Below are 16,473 nucleotides of genomic sequence, written 5' to 3' on the forward strand. Positions count from 1 at the left end.
CGGTAGAAATTGAAGTTTAAAGGACTCAAGGAGTCAAAGGAGATGAAGTTGCACAATTAATTGTCCTGTTACCCTTTCTGAGTAGGTTCTCCTTTCAAATGCTTGCTTTCAAGAATGCGTCCTACAATTTTTCTATTTCTGTGGTTCTCTCTCTACCACCTTCTCTAGAGGAGGAAAAAAAAAAAAAAGGAGCGGTGTTTCATTTTGGTACCTGCAACTGCGGGAACCAAATCCATGTACACGAAGCCATCATTGTAACGTACACACAGAGGAGAAAGCACTATTTTAAGCTACAGTCTGTACTCTGCAACCTCTTTCACTGCCAGAAACTCCAGTGCATTTATATTGGTTTTGCTGGATAGCAGAGACGTAGGACCCACCGTGGTGAACTCCAAGCATCTGCCCTTGCCTTCCCTCTTCTCCAAGTCCCTCCACTGTCCCCAGGACTTCTCCTCCGAAACGCGTCCCCCTTAGCAAGGCACGTGTGTCCTGGTCGCTCGCCCCAGGCCTTCCCCTTTCTGCCCCTGGGAACCGAGAAGCTCGCAGCCGTCTCCCAGCCCCGGAGCTGAGCAGGGGCGAGGACAGAGCAGCAGGGCAGCCCGGTCTTAGCTGATTAGGGTCTGGCTGTTAGGGACTGGGTGGCATTTTTTTGGTTTATTATTATTATTATTATTATTATTATTATTATTATTAGTTTGGAGAATCAGGGCAATTCGCTTTGCAGGGTTTCCTTTCTCACGCAGCTCCGTGCCCCAAGATTCACTTTTCAAAAATCTCTCAACTTATTTTTTTTTTTCCTGGCTCTTCTGACAACGGGACTTCGCGGGGGGGCCCGGGGGGGGGGGCATCTTTACCGCGGTGAATAGTAAAGTCGGAGCTGGAACCAAGACTCGCCGGCGCGGAGGGGCTTCCCTGGACCCTAGAGCCCCAGGCGCGCGCGGGGAAGGTACAGGCGCCCTGGGAACTTTAGAGGTGGTGGCAGGTGCCGGGGTGTGGCAGCAGTTGTCTCCCTTCCGTCTTCCAGCAGAAGGAGCCACGGGAGAGGGAGAGGGAGAGGAGAGGGAGAGGAGAGGGAGAGGAGAGGGAGGAGAGAGAGGGAGGCGAGCGGACGGCCGGGGAGGGGGCCGGGGGGCGGGGGAGGCGGGAGCGCCCGGCAGCCCAGGCCCGCGCTCGCCGCCGCTGACAGCACGCGGGGCGCCCGGGCCGCTCGCTCCCCGGCTCCCGCCCCATTGTTCTCGGGGTCTCCGGGTCGGGAGCCCGCAGCCGCGGCGGCCGGAGCGCAGGGGCCGGGCGCGCATCCCCGCCGCCCCCGCCGCGGGAGCCCCGCCCGCCCGCCCGCCCCGCCCGCCTCGGCCGGGACCCACCCGCCGCGGAGGCCGAGCCCGCCCGCAGCTCCGCCGAGCTCGCCCGCCTCCCGGCGCCCGCGGCCGCCACTCTCCTCTCCCGCCGCGTGTTGCAGGAGCGCCGCGGGCGCGCAGCGTCCCCCGGATTCCCGGCAGCGGCCGCCCGCCCCGCCGACACTGCCCTCCGCCGCGCCCCCCGGCCGGCCGGGCCGCGTCCCGGAGCCCGCACCATGAAGCGCTCGGCGGCCGCCTGGCTCCTGATCGGGCTCGGCCTGGGTGTCCCCCAGCTGTGCAGAGGTGAGCGGCGGGGCCGGGCGGGGGTGCGGGCCGGGCTGGGGTCCTCCGGGAGCCGCCGCGCCGGGGGGGCGGCGCGGAGGAGGCGGCGCCCCCGGGGCCGCGGGAAAGTGCTGCAAAGTCGGCGCGGAGCGCGTGGGGCGAGCGGGGACCGGGCGCGGGGCGCCGGGGAGGCGGCGGGGGGCCCGGGCGCTGCGGGCGGTGGTGCTCGCCGCGGCGGCGGGCGGGGCCCCGGCGGGGCCGAGCGGGGAGCGGGGAGCGGGTGCCCCGGGCGGCGGGCGGGCGGTCCCCCCGGCTCCCCGCTGCCCGCCCGAGCAGGACGCACGCGCTGCGGCGATGGCACAGCCGCCCGGGACCCCGCCCGTCCTCTGCCCTCCCCGGGCTCCGAGCCGGGCTCGCCGCGCCCTCCGGGCACCTGCCTAAGTCTTGGCAACCGAGGACCTTGCGGTGCGAGCCACCCTCGCTCCCCCGCCCAAGAGCGGAAAAGTTGTAAGAGCTGCTCTGCTGGTGCTTCTCCGTGACTCGGGCGCAATCCACCAGCCTGCAAAAAAAATTAAAAAAAAAAAAAAAAAAAAATGACAGGACTCCGGCGAGCCTCGCGCGGAGCGGGACGGACGAATCCGAGGTCCTTTGCGAGGGGCTGGCTCGGCGGCACGAGCCCTTGTCCCGCCCGCGTCGCCGCGCGCGGCCGGGGCTGGGGTCGGCCCGGGGAGGGGGCTGGAGGCGCGCCCCGGGGGCCCCGCGCCCCTGAGGCGCCCACGGAGGGGTCCGAGGGGGAGGCCGCCGCCCGCAGGCTGCTTGGAGCGGAGAGCCGAGCGCTCTACTGGGCTGTGCGTGCTGCGCCTCCGAGACCGGAGAGTTGGGGTGGGAGCCTGGACTCGGATCCGTTTGAAATCCACGCTGCACGAGTGTCTGCCGCGCACCGTGCGCGCCCGCATCCGCGCTCCGGCCTGGGACAGCGGGGCGCTCGGGGGCCGCTCGGGGGCCGCGGTCCGCGGTGCCCCGGGCGCCCCGGCTGCGCTGCCGGCCGCGATGCTCGGCCCCCCCCCGCGTGGGCGCGTGTGTAGGTGGGCGCCCCTCCGGGTGCCAGGCGGGGGCAGCCCCTCCGCAGAGGCTAAGGGGGGCAGGGGCTTGCGGCGGCTCGGCCGGGTGCCCCCGCGCCCCCCGGTCCCCCTTTCTCTTCTCTCCGTCCGCATCCCTCCGGCACTCGCATCCCTTCGCAGGGTCGGCCCGGGGAGGGCTGCGGGCGCTGCCTCCCGCTCCGCCCGTCCGCGCCTCCGCGCCTCCCTCCCACCCGAACCCGGGAGCACACCTCCGCCGCTCGCACGCACCGACGCGGCGCCCCGCGGCCCCCTCTGTCCCCCGAGCCGAGCGGGGGCGGCGGGGTGAGGAGGAGCCGCTGCGTCCCGCGCGCGGGGCGGGCGGCGGGGCCTGGGGCGCGGCGGCCTCGGCTCGCACCTGCCGCGGGGCGCCGCCGGGCTCCCCACTCCCGCCCCTGCCTGCGCCGTAACCGGGCAGCGGTCTACTCCATATTCCCTCAGACGTTGCTCCTTTTTTTTTTTTTTTTTTTTTTTTTCCTTCCCCAAGCCGGCCTGCGGTTAGTGGGAAAAGGGGCTTTAGGAAAGAAATGGACCATTTTCCAGGAGCCCTTTTTTGTTCAACTTGCACCTTTCTAATGTCTTCTCCTCGGCCCCGCAGAAGGCAGGGTGCAGCTCGTGTGACAGCTCCGAACAATTAAACTTTGAGTAAACTTACCGAGGCCAGTGTTAGCACAGAGGATGTCCCTTGCATCCCTCCTCCCCAGACATCGGTTTATCTAAATGCAGCCCTTTTAGAAATTGGTGTTTCCCTGCGTGGGATGCAGTTTACGCGCGTTAATGAGGGGGGCTCGGTGATTTCTTTTATTAGTCGTTTTTATTTTAAAATTAAACCAATGGATCAGTCAGATTGAATATTTTATTAACTCTTAAATTATTCATCGCTGTGGGTTGCTCTGAAAAATCCAATAACATGCATACAGTTGCAGCAAGCACGTGACATCTTATGCAATCTGTCCCTGTGCCTGCAGTTGGTGCCTGAAGTCTTTAAGCAAATGGCACTGTCTAAAAATGTCTAGACATGTCCTAAATACTATGAATCATTGGCATTTGAATTTCCTTTTTTTAATCAATGGTGATTTTTAGTTATTCGACGTGAGGGTAAATTAGTACCTGAACAGTCTCAAGATAATAAAAGTATGCTTCTATGATTAGTGTAGCAATATTCATACTGAAATAACAGGTTTTTGTGCTTTTAAAGATTTATTACACATTAATATCTTCATTACTTAATTTACATGACCATGAATTCTGGACTTTAAAAATAAGTGCTGATTCAGGTGCCAGATGAAACGCCTAAAAGTTATTTTGGACTCTTGAGCTAAAATTAATAAAGTGAAGAGAAAGTATCCTGATCTGACAGTTGGACACTAATGCAAAATCTTGGCCATCCCATTCATCAGTGGTGATACAGCACACGCTTTTTCCCCCCGCTGTGTTCCTGAAAAAGTTGTTTTGATTTTTCTTGAAATGTTTCCTTAGAATTGAAATGTATTTTGTTTTAAATATGCATATGGTTTGGGAAAGCATTTATAATAAAAATTAATGGTTAAAACATTGAAAAGCTATATTCTTCCTTCTATGATCTTGAAGTTAGAAAGATCTTCAAAAACCAGGCAGATATATTTCACTTCTATACTCTTCTCTAAATTAAAGCTGTCTTGTATTTTTCTCAAAAACCTTTAGATCAGTGTTCATATGAAACATGTATTCAGGATCTAGGATATTTTTAGTAAATATTTTAATAAAGTTTGCTTTTATTGCCAGATACATGTGATTTTTTTTTCCTTCTCACAAAATTATAGCAACGGAAAGGGATAAAATGTACAGTATTAATATGAAATAGCTTGGTTACTCAAGATCATTACAAAATATAAGTTTGACACTTCTTAGAGTCTAAATTAGTAGCCCATACTTTTAATTTTACTGATACTAAAATAGATATTTTAATTAGATAACTTACTTTCAAGACTTTTAATTTTTTGAAGGGTTTTGCATAATGGGATGGACTGTATATTTCATCATTTGTGTACGATTTTAAAAAGCTGCTTGATATGAGAGTTAAAGCCTAAAAAAGTAATTCTGATATTTGTTGTTTCCTGAGTACACTTGTAGGTGCAATAGCTTTGAGTATGATATATGATGTAGTGGGTTCATCAGATTCTTGCCAAAACAACAACAAAAACCCCATAAAATGGTGCAGGCTTCAAAACTCAGTTCAAGACAGAGTAAATCATAATGAGTAGGTACTGAGAAATAAATCACAAATTTTGTAAATATGTAATTAATGGCATGACTTATCATAGCTAATCAATTTACTTTTTACATAGTTGAGTTTATTTCCTAAATATTTGTAAATTGGTATTATTAAGGAAAAAATAGTAGAAAGCCCAGATGAAGCCATTCCTACTATTCACTTACTTTTTTAAAGATTTTATTTATTTATTCATGAGAGACACAGAGAGAGAGGCAGAGACACAGGCAGAGGGAGAAGCAGGCTCCCTGCGGGGAGCCTGATGTGGGACTGGATCCTGGGATCCCCAGGTCATGCCCTGAGCCAAAGGCAGATGCTCAACCACTGAGCCACCCAGGCGTCCCCTACTATTCTATTCAATATTATCTGTGTTTTAAGGAAGAAGCCTGGCATGTTTTTTGTTTGTTTATTCATAGCCCATATCATGATTATAATATCGAAAACAAACATGTATTTATATACAAAGAGTCGAGCGGTTGCCCATGTGAAGTAGAAAAAGTATTGACATTTTTTTCATGGTTATGTGATAATGCTAGAAATCAAGTACCATAAATACTTAAACTGAAAAAATGACCACTTAGTTGTCACTGAAAATACCTCTAAAAAGTCTTTGATTTGGGGAAGTTGTTGGAGGGAAAAGTAGACAAGGATCACCTGTGCCCTTGCCAGCAGGTGTCAGGATAATCAATGGAGATCTTTTAAAGGAAAGATGGAAAAAATAAAAGAAGTAAACCAGTAAAGGTGAGTCTTCAAACCCATGTAAACTGACTTTCTGCTCTGTGTGAAACTGATGTTATTAGTTAGTTTTCAGTGCTCCCCTGAGAAACAGAAGGAGGGTGAATTTTAAGAACCTACTGCTTTTACCACAGTTTTTAGACTTGGAAACAGTTACTCTAACTAACTGCCACAAACAAGCCCATGTCTTAGGTTGAACCATTATTTTTCAGAAGTCTCTTGAGTATCATCCAAAGAGATGCTATGAGGTACTTGTAGTGAAACAATTAATGCTGCAATGTTTGCATACATTTAAGCATACTCTCCATACCAGCTCTAAGTTTTATAAATGGAAAATTCTGTTATATTAATTTGCGTGGGTATATATTCAATTGTATATTTATACACATCTATAGTACTGGTAAGAGATGACTAGTTATCCTTTTCTCTCATGATGGTAAAGTATATGTTTCCTGGAGCTTGCAAGCTTGCAAGTATCTAAATAACATAAATCATGTGGTCAAAAGAGACTAAATGACATGATAAATAAAGTTTGTCATTACCCATTTTCTGCATTTATTAATTCTTATATATGTGCCTATTGTATATCAATAGCTTTTAGTGCCCTGACATCATTTATTTATTTTTAATTGATCCTTAACTGATAACCATTCCTTGCAAATTAGTTCTAGCATCTGCTGATATAGCTCTTCAAACTGGGTTACAGATTCATCAATACCCCATTTCTACAGGTTCAGTTTCTTATACAGTCGCTGATATAGAGCATTCATCTGGTGACATCCTTCCTGTGTCAGTCCTACTAATATAAAAGTTATTTTCATTTCTTTCCATCTTTATTTCTCCTCTTCCCCAACATTTCTCTGCTGGATGGCAACTAGGGCACCTAATCCATTATAAAATTCTGTCATTATTAAGAGATTGCAAATCTCCAAAACATCGTGGAATTTGCCATTTACTTTTGTGTGTGTGTGTGGGGGGGGATCACAACATGATAATGTGAAGCCTCTATTACTAAATCCTGAGGTTTAAAACATAAATGGAGGGAATCCTCAGGTGGCTCAGTGGTTTAGGGCCACTTTCAGCCCAGGGCCTGATCCTGGGGTCCCAGGATCGAGTCCTGTGGTGGGCTCCCTGCATGGAGCCTGCTTCTCCCTCTACCTGTCTCTCTGCCTCTCTCTCTCTCTGTGTCTCTCATGAATAAATAAATAAAATCTTAAAAAAAAAACATAAATGGAAATAAGTTAGGATCTTAATTATGGAGCAACTTGAGATTTTATACCTTGATTCCGTAAGAGTGTCCTGCCTGAAACTATCAACTGGACAATAATTTATAGCCATCCTACTTACAGAGAAGTCTCTTATTTTGCTTGTAGCACATAGTTGAGAAACTAGGAGAAAACATCAAAAACTCCTGACCACCTAAGAGAGAGAATACATTCAGTATTTAGATCATAGAGAAAAGTTCGTTTCTCTTGGTGCTTAAGTTTCTGGGCTTTCTGTAAACAGGATGCAAATAGTGAAAGGCATATGAGCTAATAGGTCAGTCTTTAATCAGAGCAAAAAACCATAGCAGCTATAAGACAGAAACGGGACTAAAAAAGCCTATGCAAAAGCAGTGGTACCGTATAGTGTAAAAAACCAGGGACATTTATGGGGGGAGGGGCTAAGTATCAAAACCAAAAGGCATTAGTGTGTCAAAGAATATTATAATAATTGCTGCTATTATTGGCCTTGCATCCTAGACAAAGACTCACTGCAATATATTCGACATTTGGGGATAGAAAAGCAGTAAAATGCATGCATCGTTGAAGAGATTTTGTCAAAAATATTTAAGCTTGGAAAACCTGCTTAATGGTGGACGAGATGGATATTTGAAGAATTTCTTGTTTAATATTCTATTTTATCATCAATCCAGGGAATATGGTATTATACATTTTCTATTGATTCTTTTTCCCCTTAAATAATGAATGAAAGTATTAGGAAATCTAGGACTCAATTTTGTACAAAAGAAGTAGACCTCAGAATGCAGATAAGATGTCTTGCAATTATCTGGTTATATTTTAGAAGAAAATATGTTGTTATTTTGTTTTTTAAAATATGTGTTATTATGGTGATAGTAACTGTGTGGGATTAGTTCAACAACAGATTTAATAGTGCATGAAGCAGAATGGAGGATTTAAGTACAAGAATTTAAGTGAAGGCTTTTGAATGTGATTGTTACTATGGAGAAAGAAGATTGAGTCTATATCTTAGCTTTACTTTTTTCTCTTTTCTTAAACAAGTCTGTATCAGACTGATTGATATCTTTTAAGAGTAATTTAAGGTAGCATAACGGTCCATAAATGGGAAGGCTAGGGTTTTAATCTCATGCTAGATGACATTGTGTTGATTTGAAGCTAATCTATATCAATGCGGATAGGCCATCATGCATTCTTTAAGATTTTTGCTCGCTATTGGATAACATTTTTAATTTGAGGGATGCAGAATAATCCTCCTAAGGCTTTTCTTGCTGTACTGAGGTCAGGATGACCATTTACATTTTACTGATACCCAAGATTATATGAAGATAACCAGAGTAAGATGGGCTTATCATTTCAGAGCAGAAAAGAGTGGAAGAGTCAAATGGGAACACTAGAGAATATTTTTATTTGGAATAAATTGACAATTCCCTCCAGTTAATGTCTGCCACCTGTTGGCATCAGTCGTCCATCCACGCTCACATCTTTCATGCCTTTCTTTCTGCACGTATTCCTTTCCCTATACTAATTGAACTCTCCTTTTGTGTAGTTTATTCATCCTTTTTTCTTTCAATAGCTTAGTTTTGTAAACACTAACTTTCGAAATATTGGCTCTGGACAAGCAACAAGCAAAATACCATTCAGAATGTTTTAGAATTTATACCCCAGCTCTTGTTTTGCGTGTAGTGCTTCCATACAGACAACACTTATAAGGGAGCTAGGCAAAACAATCCAACTAAACAACAACAAAGCCCCAAATAGATGCTCAATATACATTCAGATGAATAGAGCTATTCCTGCCTGGCCTTATCAGTGTTCCTCAAGAAGTACTTACACATTTTCAACAGCAGTTTGTCTTTTACAGAAAAAAAAAAAAAAAAAGTCAAAAGTAGTTTCAGAAGCTTTAAAAGCTTTGTTTCTTACTTAAATGTTTTCCTTACAATCTGTGTGGTAGAATGAGCATACTTTGGGAATACTTGTCAATGCTCCTGCAAAAGCATTGTTAAAAATATAGTATTAATGTACAGGATGATGTAAAGTGCTTTCTAGGGTGGCTATCCATCTTCAATTAAAAGAAGAACTACCTCTAAGTGATAGATTTTTTTTTGTTGTTAAATACAAGGTTCTGACATTTCCAACTGACTCTAAGTTTGACCCAGAAACAGTAATTTTTCAGGCAATAGTTTTTTTCCTTCTTCTCTTTACTCGGGGACTGCCACCAGTCAGATTAAGCATTTTGTTAGACAAGTTAACATGGACATTCATTCTGATACCTCTCTTAAGTACAGATAACAAGTCTAGTATTTATTGAGTTCATGCTATGTGTTCCACTGTTCTAAATACCACTTCGATTTTTACAAGTCTTTGGGGGTGCAGATACCATTATTGTTAACGTACAAAGGAGAAATCAGAAATACAGACGTTAAATCTTTTCCCCAGATCACATAGCTACCAAACAGCTTGTTAGAATTAGAATCCAGGTTAAATCTAGAGCCTGCTTTCTTAACTACTAAAGCATGCAGTTTCAATGAGTCACATGTCCTTTATATGGTGGAGATAGTTTGTGGAGATAGATTTTCTTATTTATAAAACACACACTTCGTATCTCTTACTATTTAACTGGAAGGTATTTGGAAAGGGTAAATTATATTTCTTCTTTCGGGACAAGATTTTTAAAATTTTCTAATACAAGTTGGTAAAATATGATACCTCTTTTCACATTCAGAAATACAGGTTGGAGAGTTAATGTGTCTTTTAGAATCCTATATCACCAAGAAGAACAGCAAAGGTAGGGAAAAGAAGTACAACACTTGGGAAATGATTCAAAACTCATTTTTTTCCCTACAATCTTGCCATTCAGTGTATTATGACATGAGATTTTACTCTTTTTTGGTTTTCTAGGATTCCATTGCTCATCTGCATGGTTTCGTTGTTACTCAATATGATATATAAGAGCATGCTTTCTCTGCAATTTTCAGGTACATAATGTAGGACAAAGTGGTTTTAAAGGTTAACAAGGTTTTTATTTCTGCTAGCTTAATGAAAGTATTTAATTTACCTCACATCCTGTCCTCATTTAATTTTATTTCTATGTAACCCCATTAAGAAACTTTAGCCAAACAAAAGCACTGAGTGGTCTCAAACCACATCAACTAGAAAATTTCCTGGTTTATTTTAACAATTATTTAACTAAAAGATGGTTTATTTTTTTAAACCAGTATTGGATTCACTTTCAACATTTTGCAAAATGTCAAAAATTACACCATCTGAGATCACCTTATTAATAACACTGTGTTTATGTATATACTTAATAGTGTAAATAGAGCTCCACAGTATTATATTTATTCCCCAAGAATAATAAATAAAGCAATAGGGTAAATTTCTTAGGTATTTCCCATCTCCATTCTATGGACCATAAACAAAGAAGACATTCTTAATTTCTTTTAGCAGATAAGGAACCTGAGGTTCAAAAAGTCACATGATCAATAATTCAAGCAATCAGTGAGTTTGAACTTGACTCTACACATTCTGATTCCAACATACTTTTTCCTCTTTTCTGCTATACCACTTTACTTGTGGTACATTTTTCTCAGTTCTTGGACTCACAAGATGAAAAGGAGGAGTTTGTGTACTATTGCTTTTTCAAAAACTATTCAAAACTGCCTCTCATTCTGACATAAACACTTTCTTGCCATCAGCCTACAACAGCTCCTTTCCTGTAGGGAGACTGTATGTTATTTAACAGACTGTTAAATAACTAACCATCTTGACATCCTGAACTTTCTCAAAGAATCGGAACCCTTTTTCTTCTCTTCACGTTTGTCCGTTTGTCCCGTTAAAAATCTTTCATGCATGAATAAGCTAGTGACCCTTTCTACATTCTGGTAATGAACTTCCTGGAAGTTCCCAACACTAATGATTCCCATCTCCATTTTTAGGAACCTATTGGCAATGCTATCCAATAGACTTTCTCATCACATGATTGGCTCAGCTACCAGGACTTTTTTTTTTTTTTTTTTTTAGCTACCAGTACTTTAAATTTCTCAGACTTTCTCTTACCAGAATTATCATTTTTCTACCCTCTCTGCCTTTCATTCCCACAAACTCACTCTTGTCACTGCTGCAATTTGTGGTCTTTCTTATCTCACTTCTTTCCCAACCTTCTTTCTCTGTCTGTGTTTTTCCATTTTCAGGGGTATTCAACTATTTTTAAATTTCTCGGCCCAGATGCTTTTACCATTTTTGCTTCATTAAGTCCCGAACTAGGTAGTTTTCAAAGTCTCATTCCCATCCCTGCAACTAAGAAAATTGGATTGCTGTCAGAAGTTAGCACAACCCATTGGAAATCCTAGTATAGCTGAAAGGTTGAGTTGAGGGTCGTAAATGGAATGAGCAAGAAATCTAGAAAGTGTTTTATGAGAAGTATTATGGGGCACTGCAGAAATTGTATGGAAATTATAGTTAATTGATAATTGTAAATTTTGGGGCAGAATCATATTGAAATATGAACTACTTCAACCATTCAGAACTATGTTTGAAGGAGGATAGAAGACAGGATCATTAGAAGAAAACAGTCAAGGAATGTAAAAATAATTTATGCGGGTACTGAAAAAAGTTTTTCAAGAAGAAATGTTGGAGAGAATGACGGTGAACCAGGAATAGAAATCTTCAAGGAATGAGGGGACATAGTGCAGAGATCAAGAGATAACTATAATATGAGGGTAGTATTGAGGAATAGAGATCTGTTATATGAATTTTTTTTAAAGTTTTATTTATTTATTCATGAGAGACACATACAGAGAGCCAGAGACATAGGCAGAGGGACAAACAGACTCCCTGCAGGGAGCCTGATGTGGTACTCAATCCTGGACCCTGGGGTCAGGCCCTGAGTGAAAGGCAGATGCTCAACCACTGAGCCACCCCAGGCGTCCCTGTTACAGGAAATGAAAACTAGCTGGGGCTTTTTGTTTTTATTTTTGATTTTTGAGGGGAAGGAGAAAAAATGTTCAGGAAATTGCTTTGAGGAATGGGAAAGACTAATGCCGTATCTCACAGCTATAAACTTTGGGAGAGAAAACAGTATCCAGTTAAGAGGACTGTGGGTAAACAGTGACTCAGAGAAGAACAGATTTCTTCTAGGCAGAAGACAGTCTAATGGCCTAGTCCCAAGCATCATACTCTTTGACAGTCCTTTTCCTACAGCTTTTGACATGTTGAGATCATTCTAATAATTGATATATCTCACTAAGAGCACTGCCTTTAGCCACATAAAATATGTTTTCATATGCAACAGCCCTTTTAAACCTCACAAGTGTCTAGGGGGTTATCGTTATCTTTATTGGCAGATGAGGATATAGATGAGAATAGGGTAAGTGGTGCGCGCTCAAACTAAGCCTTACAGATCCAAGTCTAGGACTCACTTCACTATAATACAATTACAGAGGAAGACCTAAATCCAAGGAAAGATCCCTTCTAAATTTAAAGCACATCTGGGGGATAGGAAGATTTTACAGTTTTGCCCTGACCTACTTCATCCTATCCGAATGGTCCTTGATGTATTTGAGGTCAGCATAGTTTAGGTTACTGGAAATGTCTCTGTCTGCTTGGTGGTCTTAATCCTTGCCCATATTGGATCATTTGTCCAAATGGTTCTAACTGGAAAACAACATTATTACTTGGGGAATATTTCTTTTGCCTTTTCAACATACTTAAAATTGTGCAACTTTGTACACAAAGAACTTTTTCCTCAAATTTACATGTTTCAAATATTTGTAAACCATAATGTTTCTTCTTTAGTTACTGACATGCTAAAGTTGTACACAGTTCTTCCTTTAATCTATCCTTGTAAGCCATTATTTTCATCATTTTAGTTTTTTCATTTGGAATCTGTTCAAGTAGCCTGCATATTTATTCAATAGGCTTGCCAAAAACTGAACAGAGAATTCCTGGGATGTGCCTTCCTAAAATAATGCCATATGCATTAGCCTGTCCTTTTTAGTTTTGCAAATACATTCTTAATTTTATTTTTTATTACTTATTTTTGCAAATATATTCTAAATTTTGGTCTATTGTTTTGCTAGTTATTTTTCTGTATCAAACTACTTTTTTCCAAATAAGCCATTTTTTTCATATTTTGTTATGCTTTTGCCCTCACTGGAATTTTACTTTTTTTTTTTTTCATTTTTGTATGTAGTATAATGCTTGTTACTATCATATGGTATATTCTTTGCCCATAGAATCACAGAATAACCTAATTTCCTGCAAATTATATTATTATGCTATTTACTGCTATTTTTGTATCATGTGGATATTGCTAAATTATAGTGCAAGTTCCTATCCTTAGCTTTTTTTTTTTTTTTTGTATTTATTTCCTTTTGGGTCTGTAAAATATTCATTATCTTTTCGAAACTACCATCTATCTGTATTTCTGTATTTTTTTTTCTATTTCTATATTCATTTCTAGCTATCTCTTTCTAAATGTTGCCATTTTCTGCTCCTGACTGGTTCCTTAGCCTAAACTGCACAATCTCATATAATCTCTCTGGTTGCTTTCTCCAAGTTACCCATGTTCCCTCTGACATATACACACAAAATAGTCCTATCATTATTCTCTATCACTATTTTAAAAAAATTTATGGCCCTTTAAAAAATCATAGCTATAAAATTACTTATTAGCTTATCTATTTCATTTCTTGTTTCCAATGTATTGTAAGCTCCATGTAGGCAGGAAAAACATTTTGTTCCGCAATGTGGATATCCAGCTCTAAACATGATGCCTCATATATAGTAGGCATTCAGTATTTTGGCACTCCGTATTTGTTGGCTAAATTCACACGTGTGGATGACTGAAAAACATGAATTAAAAAACTTCTGTTGGTGTATAAATCTTTCTCTGGTTGAAAAAAAAAAGTGTTCCTTTGATAGACCCATTAGCTCATTTAATAAATTCTTATCTGCTTGGAGCACTGATGCATTGACCTGTGATTTATGGCACAAGTGATACACTTTGAGAAAGCAATAAATACTTTAGTAGTGGCAAACTCTAAGAGCAGACTAAATAAATGACCTACTTGTTTCCATAGCTGTCTAATTTATAAACACTTTAAAAGCAAGATTTGGGTTTTACCTTAAATTATCAAATTGCAATAAAATAGTTGTAATTGTATATGGAAGATAAACAGCAAGCTTTAGTTTGTCATTTTATTATCTGGGGGTGACAAGAAAAGTCTGCAACAAAATCCAAACACTTCTTGGTGGTTTTAATTGTCTGGTGGAGGAGCTGTAGGTAGCCCTTTGATCTGCTAATTGTCCCAGTGCCTGGGGGATCACTCCCATAAGCTCCACTAGTAATAACTTTCCTTCAACCATAACTTCTTTCCCTCCTCCCTCATGCAGTCACACCTGCTAAACCCAGATGTACTTGGCAGAGGGGAAAAGACAGCACCGGGGGAGCTGTGTCTACCCAGGAGCCAAGAGCCTCAGAAACAGCTCTATTTAGAGTTTTTTTTTGTGTGTAATGACAATCTTTATGTGACCACTGACTGCTGTTTAATCCCCTTTGGGCAACTATGCTTCTACCTTTCTTAAATGCCTCAGTTGTAAAACTATTTGTGTGCTTGTAACTCAGTAATTGTATGTTTTCTCCTGCTTGTCTGAAAGCTCTGAAAGTGTGTCTTTCTGAAGAGGGTAGACGATGTCAAAAGAGTGTGTAGAGTAAAACTTATAAAATCTAATGCTTTGCTCATTTTTTATGTGATAAGAAAGAACATTTGGCTAAATTAATTCCTCTTCCCTAACGTTTTAATTATTTTTGAGCCTATAAATATATAGCCATTGAACAAAAGCTATAATGGTGTCACTTGGTATCTATATTTAGAGACTTATTTTAATAAATAAATATCTCAAAGTAATAGTTTTCTTTTTTTTAAAAGTAATAGTTTTCACCATAAAATTGATCGTGCCACAGAGTCTTATAATTTATATCCAACAACTTTTTATTGAGCCGATATTGATGCCAAGAACTGTTTTGGGCGATAGAATCACAAGAGTGAATGAAGCAGATGACAGTCCTTGCTCACATAAGCTTAAATTCTAATGAGTCAAATGAAGGGGATCAAAGAATATACAAAAGAAATTGTCTAGCAGGTTAAAAGAAGTGGGTAGCGATTTCAGGAATGGATTTCACCTTTATGTAGGGTGCTCACGTCAAGCCTCACTTTCCAAAAACATTAAGGAAGTAAGATATATTAGTATAAGCATGTTGTCTCAAGTTTCATTTATCTCTCTGTATTTATTATGTTTTTTATGTAACAGTTAAATTTATTTTGTAGAATGTATCCATATTTTCCTTCATGATTTCTGCTTTTGGCATCATATTTAAGTGCATAAGAATTGCTCTTTGCTTTTTCTACCAAATGATTAGCTCTGTGTCCCAACACAACTTACAAAAATTGTTACAAAATGAAGCACACATCATATACTAAATTATCTGATAATTTGTATCAGTTTAGAGACTAACTGGGCTGTTTCTCTATTAGTGGGCCAGTATTTTTATTATTAAATTATGAATTATTAATTTTAATTAGTAATCATTGTATATGATTAGAAATAAATCAAAATATTGTTTGCTAATATTTTACTTGGATTGTTGGCATCTGTTTTTATAAATGGTAATTTGAGCAATCTTTATCAACTTTGGTACTAGGGAAGTGCTATATTTGTAGAATTAATTGGAAAGTTTCTCTTCCCTGGAGTATTTTAAGAGTTTTAACTCACCTCCCAAGCAGTCTGATCTGTTTGTTGGGTACTTTTAAATTTTTTTTAGAGAGAGGGAGAGTGGGAAAGAGGGGGGTGGGGTGGAGGAGAGAGAGAGAGAGAGAATCTTAAGGAGGCTCCATGCTCAGCCAGAGCCCAGAGCTGGGCTCCATCTCACAACCCTGGAGGTCATGACTGGAGATGAAATCAGGAGTTGGACGCTTAACCAGCTGAGCCTCCCAGGTGCCGCTGTTTGTTGAGTACTTTTGTGAATACTATTTCTGGGGGCTTCCATAATGAATAGAGCACTTACTTGTTATCCCTTTTCCACTTTTGATAATTTATCATTTCTGATACAATAGTACAATTTAAGAATATTTTCTAATTTGTTAGCATATATTGTATGTAGCATTAAAATGTTTGTTATTTATGCAAAATAAAACATAGTAATGTGTGTGTAACCTAAAACAAGATAAAGCTTCCAGGCTCAGGAGCAGAGTTTTCAATTTCAACAGTTGACTGTCCTTGGTTTTCAAAAAAATAATAAATAAAATGGGGATGATAATAATAGAGCCTGACTGCTAAAGGTAATGTGAGGAACTAATACAGGTTAAGAGCTTAGAACAATGTCTTTGGCCTGTGATGGAGATGACCATGACAGTGATGGTGATGTATCTCCAGTTTTTAATCACAGTGCTTGGCACAAATTATGATAAAAAGTAATTGATAAATGAATTGAGTGCTAGTCATTTTTTCAT

General features: G+C 41.7%; 1 protein-coding gene across 2 annotated transcripts in view; it reads left to right on the plus strand.

Annotated features, from left to right (window-relative positions):
* Window positions 1-1,347: 1,347 nt before the first annotated feature.
* The window catches only part of EDIL3 (EGF like repeats and discoidin domains 3), a 393,058-nt gene continuing 377,932 nt past the window's right edge, over window positions 1,348-16,473 (plus strand). For both annotated transcript variants that reach the window (XM_072792939.1, XM_072792940.1), the window contains exon 1: window positions 1,348-1,640. In XM_072792939.1, the coding sequence (XP_072649040.1) occupies window positions 1,574-1,640 (67 nt within the window). In that variant the 5' untranslated portion in view covers window positions 1,348-1,573. The remainder of the gene's footprint in view (window positions 1,641-16,473) is intronic.

This window comes from Canis lupus, chromosome 2 (genome assembly GCF_048164855.1).
Source record: "Canis lupus baileyi chromosome 2, mCanLup2.hap1, whole genome shotgun sequence".
NCBI lineage: Eukaryota > Metazoa > Chordata > Mammalia > Carnivora > Canidae > Canis > Canis lupus.